A 23,162-nucleotide genomic window follows, 5' to 3' on the forward strand; every position below is an offset into this window, starting at 1 on the left:
TGAATCACTATGCTGTAGACGTGAAAATAACACAACACTGTTAGTCAACTATACTCCAACATAAAATAAAAATTAAATTAAAAAAAATAAAAAAGAAAAGCAAGACAGCTTGTCACCAGACTGCCTAAGGGAAGTTCTTCAAACAGGAGAGACGGAAGAAGGAGGCTCGGAACATCGGCAAGGAAGAGCACGGTGGGCTCAAACACGGGTGAGCAGACAGACTTCCCTGCTCATCTTGAGGTCGTGTGTGACAGCTGAAGCAAAAACGGTAACACTGTCCAGTGTTAGATTTGTCCTCAAGAAAACCTACTTTACCAGAGCCTAACCTACTGGAGTTTTATCGGAGTCTAATCAGACTAGGGGAAGGGAAATGACACCCAACTCCAGTGAACTCTATGCTCCTGCCCCACCTCAGGGGCAGAAGACCCGAGAGGCACCTGTGAAGTTCACAGGCCAGGGACACGCGCGCCCTGGAAGACTGAGACTTGATCACACAGCCACAGAGCACTCCCCTCCACACACCTGCCACCACAGCACTAAAGGCCTGTTTGCAGCAGCTCCAGTGCACAGTACGGCAGGTCCAGGTAGCAAGAAAGAATGACAAGGCACACCAAAAGGCAAAACACAGTTTGAAAAGCCAGAGCAAGCAACAGAATCAGACCCAAATACGGTAGGAATGTTGGAATAATCAGACTGGGAATTTAAAACAACTATGATTAACATGCCAAGAGCTCTAATGGAGAAAGGAGACAACATAAAAGAATAGATGGATAAAATAGGCAGAGAGATGAAATTCTGAGAAAGAACCAAAAGGAACACTAGAGATGAAAACCACTGAGAATGGAGAACAGCTTTGCTGGGCTCATTAGTGGAATCTACGCGGCTCCAGAAACAACCTCTGAGCTTGACGATACCTTCTGCAGAAACTTCAGAAACTAAAAAGCAAAGAGAGGGACTTCCCTGGTGGCGCAGTGGTTAAGAATCCGCCTGCCAATGCAGGGATCACAGGTTCGAGCCCTGGTCCGGGAAGATCCCACATGCCATGGAGCAACTAAGCCCGTGCGCCACAACTACCAAGCCTGCACTCTAGAGCCCGCGAGCCACAACTACTGAGCCCGTGTGCCACAACTACAGAAGCCCACGCGCCCAGAGCCTGTGCTCCGCAACGAGAGAAGCCACGGCAATGAGAAGCACTCACACCGCAACGAAGAGTAGATACCGCTCACCGCAATTAGAGAAAGCCCGCACGCAGCAACGAAGACCCAACGCAGCCACCCCTGCCAAAAAAAAAAAAAAGCAAAGAGAAAAAAAAAAAGACTGAAAAAATGGAACAGAATATACAAAAATTATGGGACAACTACAAAAGGTGTGACATACGGGTAATGGGAATACCAGAAGGGAAAGAGAAAAAGAAACAGAAGAAATACTTGAAGCAATAATGACTGAGAACCTCCCTCAAATTAATGTCAGAAACAAAAACACAGAACCAGGAAGCTCAGAGAACACCAAGTAGGATAAGTAGCAAAAGAAAAAAGAAAACAAAACACTACACCAAAGTGTATCATAAACTACAGAAAATAAAAGCTAGGGACTTCCCTGGTGGTGCAGTGGTTAAGACTCTGCACTTCCACCACAGGGGGCACAGGTCCAATCCCTGGTGGGGGAAGTAAGATCCCACATGTCGCGCAGCTGGAAAAAAGAAAGAAAAGAAAAGCTAATGAAAAGAATCCTAATAGAAGCCAGAGGAAAAAACAGCTCACCTATAGCAGAGCAAAGATAAGAATTACATCCAGGTTCTCTTCAAAAACCACATAAGTACAAAGAGAGCAGAAGGAAATATTTAAAGTGTTGAGGGAAAAAACCTGCCAACTCAGAATTCTATATACCGCAAAATCATCCACCAGAAATGAAGTGGAAATAAAGATTTTCTCAGATCAACAAAAACTGAAGGAATTTGTTACCAGTAGACCTGTCTTGCAAGAAATACTAACAAAAATTCTTTAGAGAGAAGGAAATTATATATCTTGGGAAACCTGGATGTACACAAAGTAAGAGCATTAGGGAAGGAAGAAGTGCAAGTAAAATAAAAACACTTATTTTTCTTATTCTTAATTGGTCTAACAGATAACAGTTTGTTGAAAATAATAGCAATGTATTCGATTATGTATGCATGTGTGTTTATATGTGCATGTGCGTATAACATATATACACACGTGTGTGTGCTTATGTATAGGAGTAATGAATGACAGCAATGATACAAAGGAATAAAACACAGAAGGAAAGAATTAGGAATATTTTGTTCTAATAAGGTACTCAACCACTAAAAAAAGTAAAAAAAAGTAGTACAATTGACATGCTAAGAAAGGATGGAAAGTAGACTATCATATGTCCAGTTAAAGCCACAAAAGAAAGGAAAAGAGTAGAAGAACAAAACAAAGAACAATGTCAACAAATAGAAAACTGGCAACTAAGGTAAATATTAACCAAACAGTATCAATAATCACTCTAAATAACAACAGTCAAAACACACCAATTACAAGAGACTGTAATAGAAGATCCCTATACACTGTCTACAAGAAACCCACTTTAAATCTAAAGACACATACAAATTAAAAGTATTCAATAAATGGATAAAGAAAGATATACCATGCTGACAGTAATCACAAGAAAGCTGGAACAGCTTTGAAATCTTTAAATTTATTTTTATTTATTTATTTTTGGCTGTGTTGGGTCTTCGCCTCTGTGCGAGGGCTCTCTCCAGCCGCGGCAAGCGGGGGCCACTCTTCATCGCGGTGCGCGGGCCTCTCACTATCGTGGCCTCTCCCGCTGCGGAGCACAGGCTCCAGACGCGCAGGCTCAGTAGTTGTGGCTCACGGGCCCAGCTGCTCCGCGGCATGTGGGATCCTCCCAGACCAGGGCTCGAACCCGCGTCCCCCGCACCAGCAGGCGGACTCTCAACCACTGCGCCACCAGGGAAGCCCCTGAAATCTTAATTTCAGACAAAACAGGCTTCAGAGCAGGGAACGTTACCAGGGAAAGGAGGGGCATCACATAGTGATGAACGGGTCAATTCACTTTGGGTACGGTGATCACTTTTTAGATACACCACCAAAGGGCACGATCTGTGAAAAATAATTGATAAGCTGGATTTCATTAAAATTAAAAACTCTTGCTCTGTGAAAGGCACTGTCAAGAGAATGTGAAGACAAGCCACAGAGAAACACCTAGGCTAGGAGGTACACCCTAGGAGAAAATACCTGCAAAAGACACATCTGATACAAGACTGTTATCCAAATATACAAAGAATTCTAAAAACTCAGCAAGAAGAGAACACACAACCCAATTAAAAAGTGCACAAAGGACCTGGACACCTCACCAAAGAAGACATACAGACGTCAGGCAAACAGAAGACGCTCCACATCGTACGTCATCAGGGAGATGCAAATTAAAACCACCGCGAGATACCGCTACACACTATTAGAAGGGCCCAAACCCAGAACACAAACAACACTGAATGCTGGCGCGATGTGGAGCAACAGGAACCCTCATCACTGCTGGTGGGAACGCAGAATAGCACAGCCACTTTGGAAGACAGTTTGTAGTTTCTTAAAAAAAAAAAAAAAAAAAAAAAAGCACATTCTTACCATACTATCCAATAATCATGCTCCTTGATATTTACCCAAAGGAGGTGAAAACTTATATCCACACAAAAACCTGCACATGGATGTGATAGCAACTTTATTCATAATTGCCAAAACTTGGAAGCAACCAACATATCTGTCAGTAGGTGATGGATAGATAAACTGTGGTCTATCCAGGCGATGGAATATTATTCAGGGCTAAAAAGAAAAGGGTTATCAAACCATGAAAAGACAGGGAGGAACCTTAAATACATATGACTGAAAGAAGGTGTTACCAGCTTCTTTACCATAGGTGAAAGAAGCCAATGTGAAAAAGGTACATACTGTATGATTCCAGCTCTATGACATTCTGGAAAAGGTAAAACTCTGCAGACAGTAAATGGACCGGTAGTTTCCAGGAGTCAGGGGTTGCGGGGAGGGCAAGAATAGGCACAACACAGAAGATTTTTAGGGCAAACGATTTTTTGTATCAAATTATTCTGTGTGATACCACAATGACGGTTACATGCCCTGATACACCTGTCAAAACCCACAGAACGTACAACACCGAGAGTGACCCTGATGTGAACCTCACACTGTGGGTGACGAGGACGTGCACATGCAGGTCCATCGACTGTGACAAAGGTCCCATCTGGTGGGACGCTGGTAGTGGGGAGGCTGTGCACGTGTGGGGCAGGGGTTTACGGGAACTCTCTGTGCTCCATTTCGCTGTGAACCTACATTCACTCTAAAAAATAAAGTCTATATATTAAAAAAGCAACATAAGAAACCTTCACGGTGATGAAACTGTTCCGTTACCTTGACTATAGCCATGTCGGTATCATGGTTGTGGTACTGCAACTAGTTTTGGAGTATGTAACCTTTGGGGGAATGAAAACAAGTGATCGCTCTATTATTTCTTATGACTACAAGTGAATCTACAACTATCTCAAAATAAAAAGCTTAATTTTAAAAAAAGTACTTGCAATTTGACAATTGTTAAAACTAAAATGTTAAAAACCCATCAGTAAACGTTGAGCAAACGAATGGCAGAGTGGCAAGAATGGAGAGTGGCTGCTTCTCACTAGGAAGTGGGTGCAGGCTGGCAGTGCACACAGAGTGGTGCTGAGTGGAGACCTGAAGACAAGAACAGAGTACAAAGTATCTGAAGAAAGACGAGGAGACTCTTCTGGAAGGAAGATAAAACAAAGTTTCACTCAATTCTGTGAGTCTAGCCTTTTGCGGCTGAAAGCAAGCATTCGGCCAACCTTTCTCAGAAACCATCATACGAACAGCAAAGTCAACAGTGACGTTAACAGACCAGATGATTTATACAACTTTGGTGAGACACACAGTTAAGGTCAACTGTGTGTATGTGCGTGCCCGTGTGCGCACACACACATGCACACGTACTCGCTCGCGTGCGCCGTGAAGGCAAAATATTTAGGATATCCTCAGGAAAGACATTTTCCCTAAACCTCAACCACCCCACTACTTACCCACCAGCCCTGCACTTAGCAGTTTAGCGGTGCGCTTCCTGAGCTCCACAGGACCAAGAGTAAGCTACCCTAGCGCTAATCTGTTTTTCTCCATGTTTAACCAAATGAAAGCTGTAACAGCATTTATCAATACTAACTGGGGAAGTAACATTTTACAAACCTACTACAACTCATAGCACAACTGGTCATATACACACATCATACTTGGATTAAATAACCCTTACATGAGCTGGTAACACCTACCCTTCATTTTATAAGATGCTGGAATAATTTTCCCTCTTTGATTAGGTTATCCTAATAATCACTGTTCCATTTAGCTAGTGTGTGTTTACTGGCATAAACACAAAAAAACAATTTCTGTTACCTTCAGAACAATATGAAAGATTATAAAATAAATAATGAGGCGGGGGGGGGGGGCAGTTGGTTTCAACAATAACCTAACACAGTGAAACTCCTTATTACACAATTCTGAAACTCAAAAACAATGTTACACCCTGAATCCGATCTACAGCATTGAGAAATAGGATAGTAAAAGCTGAAAGAAGAGAAAGTGGTGAACAAAGCAAGGGAGGCAAGGAAAAGTCCCGAAACAGAACAGGACACGTGGGGAAAGCTGTGAAAGAGTAAGATCAAGAGCAACAGGGTTTTACTTGCAGATAGACTCCCATTCACCAATTACCTGTGTTCCAGCATCGAGCTGCCTTAGAGACCAATATATAAACTTTACAAAAGGCTCGTGAAGCTTGGCATTCACAAAAGGCATCCACTGTAGCTGCTCTGTCATCACAGGCAAAAGCTAGAGATAAAATGATGGAAAATACAAACACACACTGTTTTTAGATGTCTGAAATCAATTATCACAATTTTCCAAAAATTATCTTTTTCCAAAAGAAAAAAAAGAGTTCTCTAACAAAAAATCTTCACTTTAAAACCATATGTAATACAATAAGGAAATATGTATTTGAAACATTACATATGTATTCCCTTGACCCAGCAATGGCACATCTAGGATTTTAAGATTAACCTATAAAAACACACGCTGAATCTTAAATGGTTAAATAAACTTATAGTGCATATATAACCATTAAAAATGATAATGGCATCTATATTTATTGCCATGGCATATCCTGAGGTTATAAAAGCAGGTTACAAAAAGTGTAATAAGATTCCACCTATATAAAATATGTCTATGAATTTATATTGAAAAAGAGATAAAAAAAGATGTTTTTAAAAAATATTAACAGTGAGATTTCAGTAACTGGAGTGATATTTACTTTCCTCTTTATATGTCTGTCTTTCATAAATATCTTAATTAATGTCAACTTATAAAAATAATGCAAATTTTTTAAAAAGGTATTTATGAACGCTGCTTCAACAGTATGTCATTTTGCTGAAAGATTAAGACCACAGTGATACATTCTAAACCTTTGATGAAATAATCCCACTTCTGTTATACTAGCCTAAGAAAATCACCTAAAATAAACCCCTTCAAAAGCACATGCACAGGGCTTCCCTGGTGGCGCAGTGGTTGAGAATCTGCCTGCCAATGCAGGGGACGCGGGTTCGAGCCCTGGTCTGGGAAGATCCCACATGCCGTGGAGCAGCTGGGCCCGTGAGCCACAATTACTGAGCCTGCGCGTCTGGAGCCTGTGCTCGGCAACGAGAGGCCGCGATAGTGAGAGGCCCGCGCACTGCAATGAAGAGTGGCCCCCGCTTGCCACAACTAGAGAAAGTCCTCGCACAGAAACGAAGACCCAACACAGCCATACATACATACATACGTAAATAAAAAGAATGTAAGCAGACAAGAATATCATTAAAAAAAAAAAAAAGCACATGCACAAAGACATTTATTATTACATTGTTTCTAAAACATGGAAGTAACTTAATTGCCTAGCAAAGGCTAGGTCAAGTAGATAGCTAGCTACTCAGTAGACTAAAGATTATGAACAGAAAAATATTAATGATAAAAATTAAGTAAAAATAATAAAAGCTAGGATATAAAACCATATGTAATTGGACCCCAGATGCGATAAATAAGGTATAAAGATAAACCTCTGAGTCTGAAAGGACATATATGATCTACGCCCTCCTCTGGAAACAGCCCCCGTCTTCTGTGTCACCAACTTCTCCCGCAACACCCAGCTCTCCTCTGCTTCTCGGGCCACTACCATTCTCTCCTGCTGGCTGGTCCTCACTCACCTGACCATTAAATACCGGAGTTTCTCGACTCAGCGCTAGCCAGTCCGGACTCACAAACTCCCACATCCACACGCCCAGCTCGGGCCTCTCCGCAGTGCCCCAGCCCCCGGAGCCACACCTACACCCACACCCACACACGCGCTCTGGTGTCTGCAACTCAACTCATCTAAAACTAACTTACCAACAGTGGAGGCTCAAACCCAGATCTCGTGTAGTATTTCCTACTTGCAGTGAACGCGACCAACGTTCATCCCGGTGCAAAGTCAGGAGCCTGGGCGCCAACCCTGAGAGCCCACCTTTTATACGGGATCCATCACCAAGTCTCGTCAATCTTCCCCCCTAAACGTTCTCTAGATGGCCCATTTCCAGCTCACGGCCACACTGTCCTTTCCCTGAACCACCTGCGTTTCCTAACTGTCCTCCAGACCTGCTCTTGCATCTCTTTGACCCTCTTGCCGCGTCACAGCAGACATGACCCTTTCAAAGCATAAATCTGACGCTATTTTCTCCTGAAAGCTCTTCATTAATTTCCTCCTAGTCTTAGTTATTTTCTAGAATGAAATTTCAAGCAAAACAAAACTTACAGACACCCGAAATTGGGTACTTTTGTGGATGAACAGAATTTGATAACCACCTACTCTGTTAAGGTCATAATCACAGGAACATTTTGCATTCTTAATCCCCCCACCCTTAAATTACAGTATTTAAAACTGGTAAGGAAGGAAAGTGTTTCATTGCAGAGAGAAATCTTTCAGCTGGGACCACACACAGGCATACAAGATAAGGTACACAGAACTACGTATAAAGTGCTTCTGTCACAAACAAGGTACATAACACAAGGAAAGCACGCAGGAAAATTACAAGTGTGAGATATTCAGTAAGTTCACTAGGTTACCAGCATGAAGCTGAGGAGGGGAGGCGAGGGGAGAGGGGAGGAAGCGGAGTGTCCCAGGCCTAAGGGCCCAGGGAACGCCAAGACCAAGAGCACCTCGTGTCGGCCTGGTGTCTTTCCTGTCTTTCACGGTGGTGGTGGTGAATTTTCTGGTAATCGTTTTAGTGAGATATAATTCACACACCATACGAGTCACCCATGTAAAGTGTACAATTCAGTGATTTTTAGTACATTCAGCGAGTTGTGAAACCATCGTGAGAATCCGTTTGAGAACATTCCCATCACCCTCCCCCCCAAGACCCTAACCATTAGCAGGCACCTCAGCATCCAGTCCTCACAACCACTCAGCTACTTGCTCTACACTGATTTACACGGTTCCAGGATTTTCCTATAAATGGGATCACACAACATGTGGTCTTTTGTGACTTGCTTCTTTCACTTACAGTATTTTCAGAATTCACTCACGTTGTACTATGCAAGGATACATCATCCCCTTTTACCACCAAGTAATATTCCACAGTCTACATACACCATTTTATTGAGCCATCTGTCAGCTGATGGGCATCTGGGTTGTCTCCACGTGTTGGCTATCGTGCGTCATGTTGCCATGAACATTCACATATGAATCTATGTGTGCACACACCTGCATTTCTCTTGAGTACACACCTCAGAGTGGAACTGCTGACTCGTATGGTAAATCCACGTTTAATCTTCTCAGGAACTGCCAGGCCATTTTCCAAAGTTCCTACTACACCTTTTTACATTTTCACCAGCAGCGCATGAGAGTTCCGATTTCTTCACATCTTGGTCAATGCTTAAGATTATCTGGCTTTTTGATTTTAGCCATCCCAGGGGGTGTGAAGTGACAAAACAAAGTGACTCTGATTTGCATTCCCCAAATTACTAACGTTGCTGAGCATCGTTTGACGTGCTTATCGACCATTTGGGTGAGTGTTAGAGAACCGTCTATTCAGATGCACTGAGCATTTTCAATTAGGCTGTCTTTAATTACTAAGTTGTAAGGTCTTTTTGTTTAAATACTCGAGATGGAAGTCCCGTATCAGATCTGATTTGAAAAATATTTTTTCCATTCATTGGGTTGCCTTTCACTCTCATGATAGTATACTTTGAAGCATAAAAGTTTAAAAAAATGTTTTGACTCAAACTTCACTTTTTAATTAGCTAGAATTTTCTCTATAGTGAAGGTCTGTCTTCTGTTTTGGTCTCAATATCTGCTTTTATCAAGGCACTGCCAGGTGAGCAAAGGATGGAAAGTAGGCATTTTGAGACATGCCAGAGCACTCTATTCTCCCTAACAAAGGAAAGTGTTTAACCAAGCAGGATACAAGCCAAAAAACCCTACACCTAGGAATATCACATTCAAATTTCAGAAAATCAAAGAGAAAGAAAAATCTTGGGAAAATACTGGACCATACAGAGGTGCAAGAATAAGCATTACACTGGACGACTCCTCAGAAACCACACGAGGAAGAGGAGAAGGGAGTGAGACATTCCAAGTGATGAGAGAAAAACCACCAACACAGAATTCTGTATTCAGTAAAGTCATCCTTCAAAAGGAGAAATAAAGACTTTTTCACCAAACAATAATTCAGGGAACTTCTCACCATTAAACCCACCATTCAAGAATGTTGAGAAGTTTCCTGGTGGCCTACGGGTTAGGATTCCAGGCTCCCACTGCTGTGGCCCGGGTTCAACCCCTGGTTGGGGAACTAAGATCCTGCAAGCTGTACAGAGCCACCAAAAAAAAATACACACACACACACAAAATCAAAAAAAAAAAAAAAAAAAAAAAAAAAGAATGTTGAAACATATTCTTCAGAGCAAAGTAAAACGATACAGGTCAGAAACTGGGATCTACATAAAGAGCATTAGAGGAGAAATAAATGAAAGTAAAATAAAATCTTTTATTTTTCTTAGTCTTAATTGATCTAACAGACAACAGTTTGTTCAAAATAATAAGGGCAATGAGGTGTTCAGTGATTATATACCTTATGGCTCAGTGACATGAATGACAACAAAGTGCAGGAATTGGGAATACAGCTGACTCTTGACCTGTGCAGGTCCACTTAACACATGGACTTTTATCAATGAATATATAGTTGGCCCTCTGTATTCGTGGGTTTCACATCCATGGGTTCAAGTTTCCATCTGTGGTTGGTTGAATCCAAGGATTCGAAACTGGAAGATACACAGGGCCATTTTATAGAAAGAGCCTGAGCACCTGCAGATTCTGGCGTACCCGCGCTCCCAGACCCAACTCCCCCGATACGGGTGTTACAAGGTGTTACAAGGTGTCTGCACTACCCTTGAAGTTACAGTCAAGGGTTATTTGATAGTGGACTTGGATTAGTTGTAAACACAACTATCACAAACTCAAGAGCAATTGCTAAAAAAAGGAAAAAAAAGAAGTATAATTGATGTGCTAAAAGAGGAGAAAAAAATGGTGAACAAAATTAAAACCAGAAAAGGCAGAAAGAGTGGAAAACAAAGAGAAACAAGTAACAAGGACAATGAATAGAAAACAGTAACACATAGGGTACATACTAATCCAACTGTATCAATAATCACTTTAATGTCAATGTTCTAAATATACCAGTTAAAAGACAGGGACTGTCAGAATGAATACTAAAATGATACTACTTCTCCTTCTGTTCTTTCTAGTTTTATTTCTTCTATATTCGTTTCTTTATCCTGTATTTCTACGTCTCCTATTCCTGGTTTGTTGAGTGTTTTTATCAGGAGAAGGAGCTGAATCTTGTCAAATGCTGAACGTGTGGTTTTTGTTCTTCATTCTGTTAATGTGGTGAATTACAATGATTTTTTCCATATGTTGAAACATCCTTGTATTCCAGGAATAAATCCCACTTGATCATGATGTATATAACCTTTTCAATGTGCTGTTGAATTTGGTTTGATAGTGCTTCATTGAGGATTTATACATGAATCTTCATGAGAAATGCTGGCCTGCAATTCTGTTTTCTTGTATCTGTGTCTGGCTGTGGTATCAGGGTAATGATGGCCGTACAGAATGAGTCTGGAAGTGCTCTTCAACTTTCTGCAAGAGTCTTGAGGACGACTGGGGTGAGAACTTCTTTAAATGTTTGGTAGAATACTCCAGTGAAGCCATTTGGTAGAATACTCCAGTGAAGCCATTTGGTCCCAGGCTTTTGTTTGTTGGCAAGCTTTTCGACTACTGATTCAATCTCCTTACTACTTGTAAGTCTGTTGAAATTTTCTATTTCTTCATGATTCAGCCTTGGTAGGTTGTGTGTTTCTAAGAATTTATCCTTTTCTTCTAGGTTATCTAACTTGTTGGCATACAATTTTTCATAATATTCTCTTATAATCCTTTTCATTTCTGTGGCACCTGTTGTAATGCTTCTTTCATTTCTCTCTTTTTTATTTTGGCCACGCTGCACAGATTTCGGGATCTCAGTTCCCCAACTAGGGATCGAATCCAGGCCCCCTGCAGTGGAAGTGCAGAGTCCTAAACCCTGGACCACCAGGGAAGTCCTACCTCCTTCATTTCTGATTTTAGTTGTGTCTCTGATTCTTCTCTCTTTTTTTCCTTAATTTAGCTGGAGGTTTGTACATTTTTAAAAACTTCAAAGAACCAACTCTTAGTTTCATTAATTTTTTTCTATTGTTTTTCTATGGTCTGTTTTATTTACCTTTAATCTTTATTATTTCCTTCCCCCTGCTAACGCTGGGTTTAGTTTATTCTTTTTCTGGTTCTTGGGGTATGATATTAGGTTGCTTTCTTCTTTCTAATCTAAGCAGTAGATACAAATTTCCCTCTTAGCATTCATTGCTTTGGCTGCATCCCTTAAGCTTTGGTACATGTTTTTATTTTCATGTCTCAGGCATTTTCTAATTTCCCTTTTTAATTTATTCTTTGACCTCCTGTTTCTTCAAGAGTATGTTGTTTGTCTTTCACATATTTGTAGATTTTCCCATTTTCCTTCTGCTATTGATTTCTAGTTTCATCCCACTGGGATCAGAAAAGATATATAAGGTCAGTCTTTTTAAATTTGCTAAGAGTTGTTTTGTGGCCTAATGTATAGTCTATCCCAAAGAATATTCCATGTGTCCTTGAGAAAAATGTATATTCTGCCACTGCTGGGTGAAATGTTCTGTATATGTCTGTTAGGTCTAACTAGTCTACAATGTTATTCAAGTCCTCTGTTTCATTTATGATCTTCTGTCAGATGTTCTTCTATCCATTATGGGGTACTGAAGTCTCCTAATACCAACCCCATGTGTTGCTATTTATTTCTCCCTCTAAGTCTGTCAATGTTCGCTTTATATTCAGGAACACTAATGTTTTAGGCATAAATATCATTGTTATACTTTCTTGGTGAATTGATTCTTTTATCATACTAAAATGTCCTTGTCTCTTGTAAGTTTTTGATTTAAGGTTTGTCTATTTTGTCTGAACCACTCTGCTCTCTTTTGGTTACTGTTTGCATTGATTATCTTTTTCTACACTTTTCACTTTCAGCCTATGAGTGTCCTTAGATCTACAATGAGCCTCTTATAGACAGCAAATAGTTCAATGCTGGGTTTTTTCCATCTATTCAGCCAGTCTTATGCCTTTTGACCTGGGAGTTTAATCTGTTTACATTTAAAGCGATTACTAGTAGGGAACGACTTGCTATTGCCATTTTGTTAACCGTGTTCTGTTTGCCTTACGGCTTTTTGTTCCTTTCTTCTTGTACTGCCTTCCTTCCTTTATGTTTCACTGATTTTTTTGTAGTGATATGCTCTCATTTGCTTCTCATTTCCTTTTGTGTAAAGTTAAAACAACTTTTTAAAGCGATAAAAACTAAACTTCAGTTATATACCAAAACACAACTTTTCTACAGCTCCTCCACCCCACTTCTATTATTGATGTGACAAATTACATCTTTATATGATGCATAACCCATTAACATAGATTTACAGGTTTTTTTTTTTAATACTTTTGTCTTTTAAACTCCATGCAAGAATTAAAAGTGGATTTATGCACCAAACTTACAAGTTACTATATTTGTCCATGTATTTCCCTTTACTGTAAACTCTATAATATAGCTTCATGTGGCTGTTCAGTGTGCTTTCATTTCAAATGGAAGGACTCCCTTTAGCATTTCTTACAGGGCAGGTCTATTACTAATGAACTCCCTGAACTTTTGTTTATCTGAAAAGTCTTAATTTCTCCCTCATTCCGAAGGACAATTTTGCCAGATAATTGTATTCTTGGTTGATGGGTTTTTTCTTTCAATACCTTGTATATACCACCCACTGCCTTCAGGCCTGCAAAGTTTCTCCTAAGAAATCCGCTGACAGAGCCGTATCTCATTTTATTGTGCTTCGCTATATTGCACTTTGCAGATATTGCAGTTTTTACAAATTGAAGGTTTGTGACAATCCTGCATTGAGCACATCTATTGGCACCATTTTTCCAGCAGCATTTGTTCACTTCCTCTGTGTCACATTTTGGAATTTTCACAATATTTCAAACCCTCCACCAGCAAAAAGATTACAACTTGCTAGCGTTTTGAAAGGTATGTACAATTTTTTTCTAGACATAAAGCTACTGCACACTTAATAGACTACATTACAGTGTAAACATAACTTTTATATGCACTGGGAAACCAAAAAATTCATCTGACTAGCTTTATTGCAATGGTCTGGAACCAAACCCACAGTTATCTCCCAAGTGTGCTGTATTTTTACAAAAGCTCACTTGAATATGAAAAGTCACTTTTCTCTTGCTGATTACAAGAGTCTGTCTTTGACTTTCAACAGTTTAATTATAATGTGTCCCAGAGTGGGTTTTTTGGAGTTTATCCTAGTTGGAGTTTGTTAAGCTTCTTGAATTGTATGTCCATTTATTTCCTCAGACTTGGGAAGTTTTTGGCCATTTTTTATTCAAATAATCTTCAAAACAAATCTCTGCCCCTTCCTCTCTCTTCTCTTTCTGGGTCTCCCACGGTGTATATGTTGGTCCACTTCATCCACCTGCCAGGGTTCTGCAAGTCCGTCAGGTTTTCTTCAGTTTTCCCCATTCTCTCTCTCTTTTATTGCTCCTCTGACTTAATGACTTCAAATAACCTGTCTTCATCTTTGCTGATTCTTTCTTCTGCCTGATCAAGTCTGCTGTTGAGCCTCTCTAATGAATTTTTTCAGTTCAAATTATTATATTCTTCAGCTCCCAAATTCATTTGGTTCCTTCTCATAATTTCTACTTTTTGATATTTTCAGTTTGCTCACACTTCATTTTCCTAATTTTGCTTAGTCGTCTATTTGTGTTCTCTTTTAGCTCACAGAACATCTTTAAGAGAGTTTTAAAGGTTTTTTTTGTCTGGAAGTTCAGAGAGCTGTGTTTCCTTATAGTCGGTTTCTGGAGCTCTATTTCATTCCTTTGATAGAACCATATGCCCCTTTTTCCTTGAATGCCTTGTGACTTTTTTTGGTTTTAATTTTGGCACTTGGAAAAAACCACAACCCCTCCCAGTCTTAACGAGTGGCTTCATGGAGGGGAAGACCCTTCACCAACCAGCCCACCAATCAGCTTGTGGTTCTGGGACCTCTCAAAACTTTTCTAGGGATGTGTCTTCTCTGGGCTTGTGTGTGTGCTTTAACTACAACTTGAAGCTGCGGATTACACTCCAGGTTGTACTGAATTACTCCTTTTGCAATTTCTTTGAAAATATTCCACCTACCTATTTCTGAGTCCCACAAGAAAAGCAGTCTTATTAAGGCATACCATACTCAGAGTTTGATCATCTACTTAAATGTACCATACTTAGTCCCCATTGGCTTTTTGTGTTTTAAAATATTAAATCGATCTGCAAATGATAATGGGGCATGACTGTGATAAAATATACAACAAAGTATGTCAGAAGTTCCCAGAGGCAACTGATAGAGCCATTATTCTGCAGAAGTATTTTCACAGCTATACTAGTGTTCTTAAAATAAATATAGGGCTCATCAAAGTTTTTCAATACATGCTGTCAGAAAAAAGGCTTCATTATTTTAAAATCACAAATTGTACATACTCCTAAAAAGATCTGAATAGTTGCTTCTCTGTTGGCCACAAGTATATGCAGTTAAGTAATTCATTAGTTTGGTACTATTTATCCTTCTCTTATTCTATTAAGAAGGCTATTAATAAGTTTTAACATTATTCTACCTTTACTAATACACCAGGGACCATATATTAAAAATATTTTAGTTAAAGATCTAGGCTCAACAAAAACTGTAAATCCAGAATAAGTTAATAAATAACGATCCTCACTTAAGGATGATGACAAGAATCCCATGCCAAATATGTGCTCAACATTCTCCTCTTATGCCATTAACCTGATGTAAAAACAGAATATTACATGACCCATACTCCATCTGCTAAAATGATCGACTGTTAGCCTTAATATCCTAGGACTGCCCTATTGCCTCTAGCTCTAACAGATGATATTTCTATACAGAACTTTAATACCGGAAGCCTTCCTCATCAGCAGCTACTTCTAAAATGTGGTTAGATATAGACAGAATAGTTGATGCAGATGCTAAAAGAGACAAATTCTAAACGAAGATGTATTTGTTTCCCATTCCTGCCATAACAAATTACCACAATCTTACTGGTTTAAAGAACACAAATCTATTATCTCACAATTCTGTAGGTCAGAAGTCTGACTGAGTCTCAACCAGGTAAAATCAAGGTGTGAGCAGAGCTGAGTTCCTCCCTGGAGGCTGGGAAGGATCCCTGTTTTGCTCCTTTGGGTTGTGGTTGTAGGATGGAGGTCCTCGTTTCCTTGCTGGCTGTCGGCAGAAGGTGACTCCTAGCTTCTAGAAGCAGCTTGCATTCCTTGGTTAATGACCCTCTTCCTCATCTTCACAGCCAGTGAGGATGCGCTGAGTGTCTCACCTACTCTTCTGCCTCTTTTGTCTGGCCTGAAGTGCTCATGTGATTACTGGACCCACCCAGATCATCCTGATTAATCTCTACTTGAGGGTCAGCTGATTAGTAACCTTAATTTACTTTTGCCATGTAAATGTGACACATTGACAGGTTCCAGGGATTAGGTTATGAACATCTCTGGGGCCATTATCCTGCCTAGCACAAAAAGCATTTAGAAGAAACTTTTTAGGTAAGGATGAAAACCGGAAATAATTTCCTCAAATGAAATCCTGGCCTGTATTTAATAATTTGTTAAACCAAACAAACAACTTTAGATATCCACTCTTCAGAGTTTTAATGTATTTCTTGTAGAATGCAACCGTCAATCTCTAATGACAATTTATACTGACTGGAAATCCTGAGTATCAATATCCAAATTAATGTCTGTAATTTAAGAAAATGGTCATTTCTCTTTGTTAATGAGAAGTCCCTTGAAAATACTATTTAACCCTTCATGACAAAAGGCAAAATAAAATTATTTTAGTGGGATCTGAATCCTAAAATGATGTGTATCAGGAATTGTTCCTATCACTGATTATCTGCCTAACTCTAATACACAATTATTTTACCATTTTTGGAGTAGGTTTTCAATTTCTGGTCTGCCTTTAAAAAGAAATTCCCATCATGTTACAAAAAATATAAGTATGAATTAATTTGAATTAAGTCTGAAATGAATCTTTTTAGAACTGACTATTGGTATAATCAACTTTCTATCAAAAATACTTTCAATATTTTTTCTCTTGTAAAATGTACCACTTTTTCAATCTTCGTGTCTACTGAGTCATATATTTCAAATTAAAAAACAAACCTTCACACACTTCTGCTGAATATCATTTCTCTGAGAAGCAAATGTGGGTAGTGCCTTTTCACCATCCATTCCAGATTCTTCATGTTTCAATTTGCTAAGGTGATGATCCGAAATCCAGTCCATGAAGACAGTTAGAAGTTCATAAACTTGTCCATTAAGTGGTACCTATATGCCAAAAAACTAAATCAAGCACTTCTTTCAATTCACAGCCTCCTAAAACTTCAAAGGCAAGTTTTAAATTTGGTAAGTGATTATGGAATAATTTATCTAAAACACTAAAACATGTATTGGATGACAAAGCTTCTCCAAATGAAAGAAATTCCAAATCAAGTATCTCTAATTAATATTAGAAACATGTTAAATGCTGGCTGACAGAAGGGGAGAAACCCACCATAACAAGGAAATTCAAAGAACTGCACCTTATAACCAAAAGAGAGAATTTTCATTAAAATTCTTTATCCAAGTTTGATAACCGAGAAGAGTAAAATTGGCCTTAACTCAAGAGCATGAACCACCATAACTAATAGATTTTAACAAATTTAAAGGTCTCAAAAGCTAAACAATTTCCACCATGAAACTTCAAATCTTCTTTTTCCCAAAAAAGTTGTTTTCCTTTACACCATAACATTCTATAAATAGGGTATGAAAAATTTTTCCTGGAAATCCTGTTCTCTGAGAGTCTACCAAAATGGGAGGAAAATAAGCACAAAGTGCCATAAAAAGATTATAAATTCAACTAAACTGATTTCCGTGTTCCTTCAAATCACTTTTAGTCAGTTTAATTCAACATTTATCACACATGTTCCTTAAACAGGAACTATGCTAGATTTAATTTTAGACAGAGAAATACAAAAGCAAATTAATAAAAAGGCAAAATTAAGCAGACAGCAATCCACAAAAACAGAATCAGATGAATGAAAACAAAGTTATACTATTCTGACCAAGAGTCACTTTTAACTTTCTCAATTTTCTTCACATAGGAACTTTTGATGAAAACTGCAATCATCTTGACTAACCTGAGTATAAATCTCCACTTTTTCCAATTTACTTTATTTTTTTTTTTAATTAAAAAAATTTTTTCACGGGACTTCCCTGGTGGTGCAGTGGTTGGGAATCTGCCTGCCAATGCAGGGGACACGGGTTCGAGCCCTGGTCCGGGAAGATCCCACATGCCGCGGAGCAACTAAGTCCGTGCGCCACAACTACTGAGCCTGTGCTCTAGAGCTCGTGAGCCACAGTTACTGAGCCCGAGTGCTGCAACTACTGAAGCCTGGGTGCCGAAAGCCCGTGCTCTGCAACAAGAGAAGCCACCGCAATGAGAAGCCTGCGCTCCGCAACGAAGAACAGCCCCCGCTCGCTGCAACTAGAGAAAGCCCGCGCGCAGCAACAAAGACCCAATGCAGCCAAAAATAAAATTAATTAATTTTAAAAAAATTATTTTTTTTCACAGCCAGCATCCATGACAGGAAAAAGGCGGGGGTGAGTTAAATACGACCTTTTCCAACCACTAAACCCTCTGCACACAGCCGGGGCCTGGTAGAGGCGAGGGCAGGCGGGGCGGCCACAGGCTGGGGCAGCCCCACTGGGAGCGCAATGTGGGGCCCAGGAGGGGTCCTTGCAGGTCAGAAGGGGGCCCTAGGCCTGGAGCCCCCGGGAGGGCCATGCGGCCAGTGCTGCCGCCCTTGCTGTGGCCGCCGTGCTCCTCCTGGACGAGACGCGGAGGCCGGGCCAGCGATGCTGTGGGCTTGGCTCCCTCCCCGCCCGACGTCGACAGCCCGCCCCGAGCTGACCTCCCACTGCAGGTGCCGGAGGGGACGCAGGCCGGGTCCTCTGTGCTCTCGGCAGCACGGCCCAGAGCCGCGGCACCTCCCTGCTGACACCCCGCAGCACCGCCAAGCGGGGAACCCGAGAGCTCGGCACAAGCAGCTCCCCCAGGCCTGGCCCTGCGGATGGACGAGGTCCCCGGCCTTCCGTCGAGGAGGTGCTGTGCGTGGACCCATGCGCAGGACTGGAGCGCGGCGGCTCCTGCTGGATCCGGCCCTGCCGCACAGCGCCGGCCCGTCACAGGCCAGACGGTGCCCATCCCGCCTCTGCTGCTGGGGCTCCCGTTGCCTTCCTGAAACAGGGCCATCCCCCCAGTTCACTCTATGAAAAACTAGAGCATTTATCAAAACCACTGAAGCCCAGTGAGGTATCACTACCCACCCACTGCAAAGGTCAAAATGAAAAAGACTGCAAACACCAAATGTTGGCAAAGTTGTCATACACACATTGCTAGCAGGAGTACGAATGGTACAACCACTTTGGAAAACTGGCAGTTGTCCCAAAAGTTAAACACACCTCTACCTTATGACCCAGAAATTCCAGTCTTGGCTATATTTCCAAGAGGAATGAAAACACATGTCCCCAAAAAGCCTTATACACGAATATTCTTAGCAGCTGAATGTTTTGTTTTGTTTCTGCAAACAAAAGCATATTTGAAATATTATAGCAATACTTTTCTACAAAGAAATTATCACAGTGAGTCCTTTCACACCAAGAAGAATGTTTGCTAAAGGGAAAAAAAAATAAGGAAGAGAAAAATGTCCTGGCTTTCCAATGGAGAAATCATATCATACCTTATAAGGTTTTGAAACTGGTACTTTTTCCTGTTTTAAACTTTTTGCTTCGTGAGCGGCATGGGGATTTCCTTTCAATCTCTGTATTGTCATAAACTCATACTTCCTCTGTGACAGTACATATCCATGAATTAAAAAAAAAATTATATTAAAAGTGAGAAAGTCCAAAGGCAGTCATTTTAAATTTCACTTGTGTCTCAAGAGAAGAGCAGGTACCTTACCTGTAAATTATCTAAACGAGCTTGAACTCTTTTAGCCTGAACCTCCAACTTCCTGTTTTCTTCACTTACTTCATTTAACTAAAGTAGGAAAACATTAGATATATCAATAGAAACCTCAAGCCGATTTCCTACTAAAGTTTTCCCAGTGTACTATCTTATCTAGTCTGTGTTACCAAGCAACATAACACAACAGACAGAGGTAGCACCCATGATTAAAGATCACAGCTAAAACCACCATTTGGTCCTAAAACATTAAGAGTTTCTAAGAAAGTTTACTTCATTCTATGAAAAATGTGCAAGTCTCCTAACATCTTACACGTGTACATTTTAATAGGAAACGTCTTTTAGTAGAACTTTTTATTGAACTATAATGTATGTACAGAAAAGTGTACAAATCATTAAATATCACCATAATGAATTACTGGGATTGGAGTAAATGTATCTGTTAATTTAGGAAAACTGACATCTTTACCATATTGAGTCTTCTCATCCCTGAACATAACATAGCCTTCAACTTATTTCGATCCTCTTTAGCTGCTTTTAATAACATTTTGCACTCTTCACTATGCATGTTCTATACATGTATAATCTTTCTTTAGATTTATTCCTGGATAGCCATTGCTTTTTGATGCTACTACCCATAGTATCTTTCAATAAACATTCACTACTTGATTATTGTTGATATACAGAAATACACTTGGTATTTTATATACTGAACTTATACCCAAAGATTCTCCTAAATTTGCTTAATTCTAATAACTTGTCTGTATGCTCACTTGGATACTTACTACATCTGTGCATAATCATGTCATCGGAGGATAATTCTTATTTCTTCCTTTCCGACCCTGCCTTTCCTCTCCTCACTGCACTGACTGGGACTTCAGCACAAAGTTCAACAAAACTGTAACAGTGAACACCTTTATCTTGTTCTGATCTCAAGGGAGAAGATTTCAATAACTTACATTAAGTGTGATTCAGAAGTTGGTTTTTTTTTTTTTTTTTTTGTAGATACTCTATGAGAATTAAGTTCTCTTCTATTATTAGTTATTATCTTTGAGTTGGTGCTGAATTTTAAATCAAGGAATTATATGATTTTTCTCCTTTTATTAGATGATGTGTTAATTTTCAAATGATAAATGACCCTTGTATTCCTGGACTAAGTCCACTGAGTTGTATTATACTTTTTTTTTTTAATTAATTAATTTATTTATGGCTGTGTTGGGTCTTCGTTTCTGTGCGAGGGCTTTCTCTAGTTGTGGCAAGCGGGGGCCACTCTTCATCGCGGTGCGCGGGCCTCTCACTATTGTGGCTTCTCTTGTTGCGGAGCACAGGCTCCAGACGCGAAGGCTCAGTAATTGTGGTTCACGGGCCCAGTTGCTCCGCGGCATGTGGGAATCTTCCCAGACCAGGGCTCGAACCCGTGTCCCCTGCATTGGCAGGCAGATTCTCAACCACTGCGCCACCAGGGAAGCCCCTGTATTATACTTTTTGTGTACCTCTGGATTCAATTTGCTGATATTAAAAATTTTTGCATCTGTACTCATGGGAGACTGGCTTGCATTTTTTTTTTCTTGTAATGTTCTTGACAGGTTTAGTTTCAAGGTTATGCTGGCCTCATACAACAAGAAAGGGAGCATTTCTCTTTTTCTGTTTATGTAAATAAAGTACATGATATTTCCTCCTTAAAAGTTAGCCATTAGTCTTACTGCTCCTTCTTTGAAGGTAAGGTGTCTTATTTTTCTCTGATTTTATCTTTATCTAAAGTCTTTGTGTCTTAAAATAGCGTGCTTATATGGTTTTCCTCAGTATTTACCCTGCTTAGGGTTAATAGAATTTCTTAGAATCTACAGGTTGGCATCTTTCACCAGCTTTGGATATCACCTCTTCACATATTATATTTTTGCCTTATTAACTGCTTTTGGAACTCCCGTGTTAAACTTCTTCATTATGTCCCACATGCCTCTCTTGTGAATTTTCCAACCTTTCTCCACTCCTATCAATAGGTTCAAACTCATAATAATGCACACTTCCCGTCACCACACACTCATCAAACACACGCAAGATTATCAAGGATTATATCCACCTAAGAGACACATATGGGCAACAATGCACCTATACTAGCAGTTAAAGAAACCCTTCTCAAAAAAGAGTGCTCGCCTGAGACTGTGATGGGAAAAAGCAGTCTCTCCAGGATAAGGAGGCTTCCAGACAACAGTGAGTCAAGGTGACACTCTAATTGCAGGAGGTTAGACCTGATTCAGAGAAGCCAGAGCGTCACATCAAGTGAGAAATGGGGGACCTAGTTATCACTGCCAAGGGGAAAGGTTGTAACAAGTAGTGAAGAACACACAGCTAGCCAAGGGATTCCAGGAGCCCAGTTCTATCCCAGAGTACGAGCTCACCAACATGTGGGAATCCAAGAAGCTCCCCAGCCCAAGGCCTTAACCACTGAAGTGACGAGCTTTACCCGCTTCTGCTCATCTACGCTTCCCTCCCCACGAACACACACGATCACTCTCCTGTCCCTCTTCCACAGAGCCCTTCAGTTTCACATCTTTCAGGCAAAAACTGGCAAAGGGAAGTGGAAAAAAAAAAATACAACTCATAAGAATTTTGTGCAACTTGAGTATTATTAAGCACTGAGCTAAACCACAGCACTGAATACATAAGGGCAGTGCAATGTGACACGGTGGGCATGAGCTCACGCTCCCCAGCACAGGATCAACACATCACAGACACTCCAAACATAAAGAATGGTGTGTAACAGCAGGTGCAAGAACAGCACAAAGCTACAAATCAGCGCCTAAAGTACCCAGGTTAGCAGGTTTTCTTTTGCTTGTTTTTAATCTAGTCATTGCTATTAATAGTTTAAAAAATTTCAAGTTGTCAAACATCTCAGCTGGTTGTCAGAACAGATGATGAGAAACCAAGAGCTTAAGAATACTTTATTTACATTTGGAAGTATTTTATAATAAAGGTAACAAATAAAGATAATCAAGGTTTTCTCTAGCCAGAATATGTTCTAAGATTTTGACTTAACAATTTGTTAATCTATATAGTTCTAAGAATGTCTTATAATCTAATATAGATACAATAGGTCTTACCTGTTTTTTTAAGCTATCATTCAATTCTTTCAATGCATCAAAAGAGGACCTTAGCCTCCTGCTTTCTTTATTTCTTTCCTTAAGAACTTCAGTTAAGTGCTCCACTTCTGCATCATGTTGCTAGGAGGGAAAAAAATACAGATTCTATGTCACTAATGCCACTGAACATAAATTAATTAAAAATTAAAACTCCTTGAATCACACGGACTTTAATCAGTGTATTTAAGCATAACGACTA

General features: G+C 40.0%; 1 protein-coding gene across 14 annotated transcripts in view; it reads right to left on the minus strand.

Moving 5' to 3' along the window:
* The window catches only part of CCDC138 (coiled-coil domain containing 138), a 60,581-nt gene that overhangs the window by 22,661 nt on the left and 14,758 nt on the right, over positions 1-23,162 (minus strand). For 7 of the 14 annotated variants that reach the window (XM_082357327.1, XM_082357332.1, XM_082357326.1 and 4 more), the window contains 5 exons: positions 22,925-23,044; positions 19,821-19,898; positions 19,600-19,707; positions 16,982-17,146; positions 5,799-5,915 (listed from right to left, as the gene is read on the minus strand). In XM_082357327.1, coding sequence (XP_082213453.1) covers positions 5,799-5,915; positions 16,982-17,146; positions 19,600-19,707; positions 19,821-19,898; positions 22,925-23,044 — 588 coding nt within the window. The remainder of the gene's footprint in view (positions 1-5,798; positions 5,916-16,981; positions 17,147-19,599; positions 19,708-19,820; positions 19,899-22,924; positions 23,045-23,162) is intronic. The other 7 variants (XM_082357329.1, XM_082357328.1, XM_082357330.1 and 4 more) reach the window with 6 other exon arrangements.

This window comes from Balaenoptera borealis (genome assembly GCF_965194805.1).
Source record: "Balaenoptera borealis genome assembly, chromosome: 15".
NCBI lineage: Eukaryota > Metazoa > Chordata > Mammalia > Artiodactyla > Balaenopteridae > Balaenoptera > Balaenoptera borealis.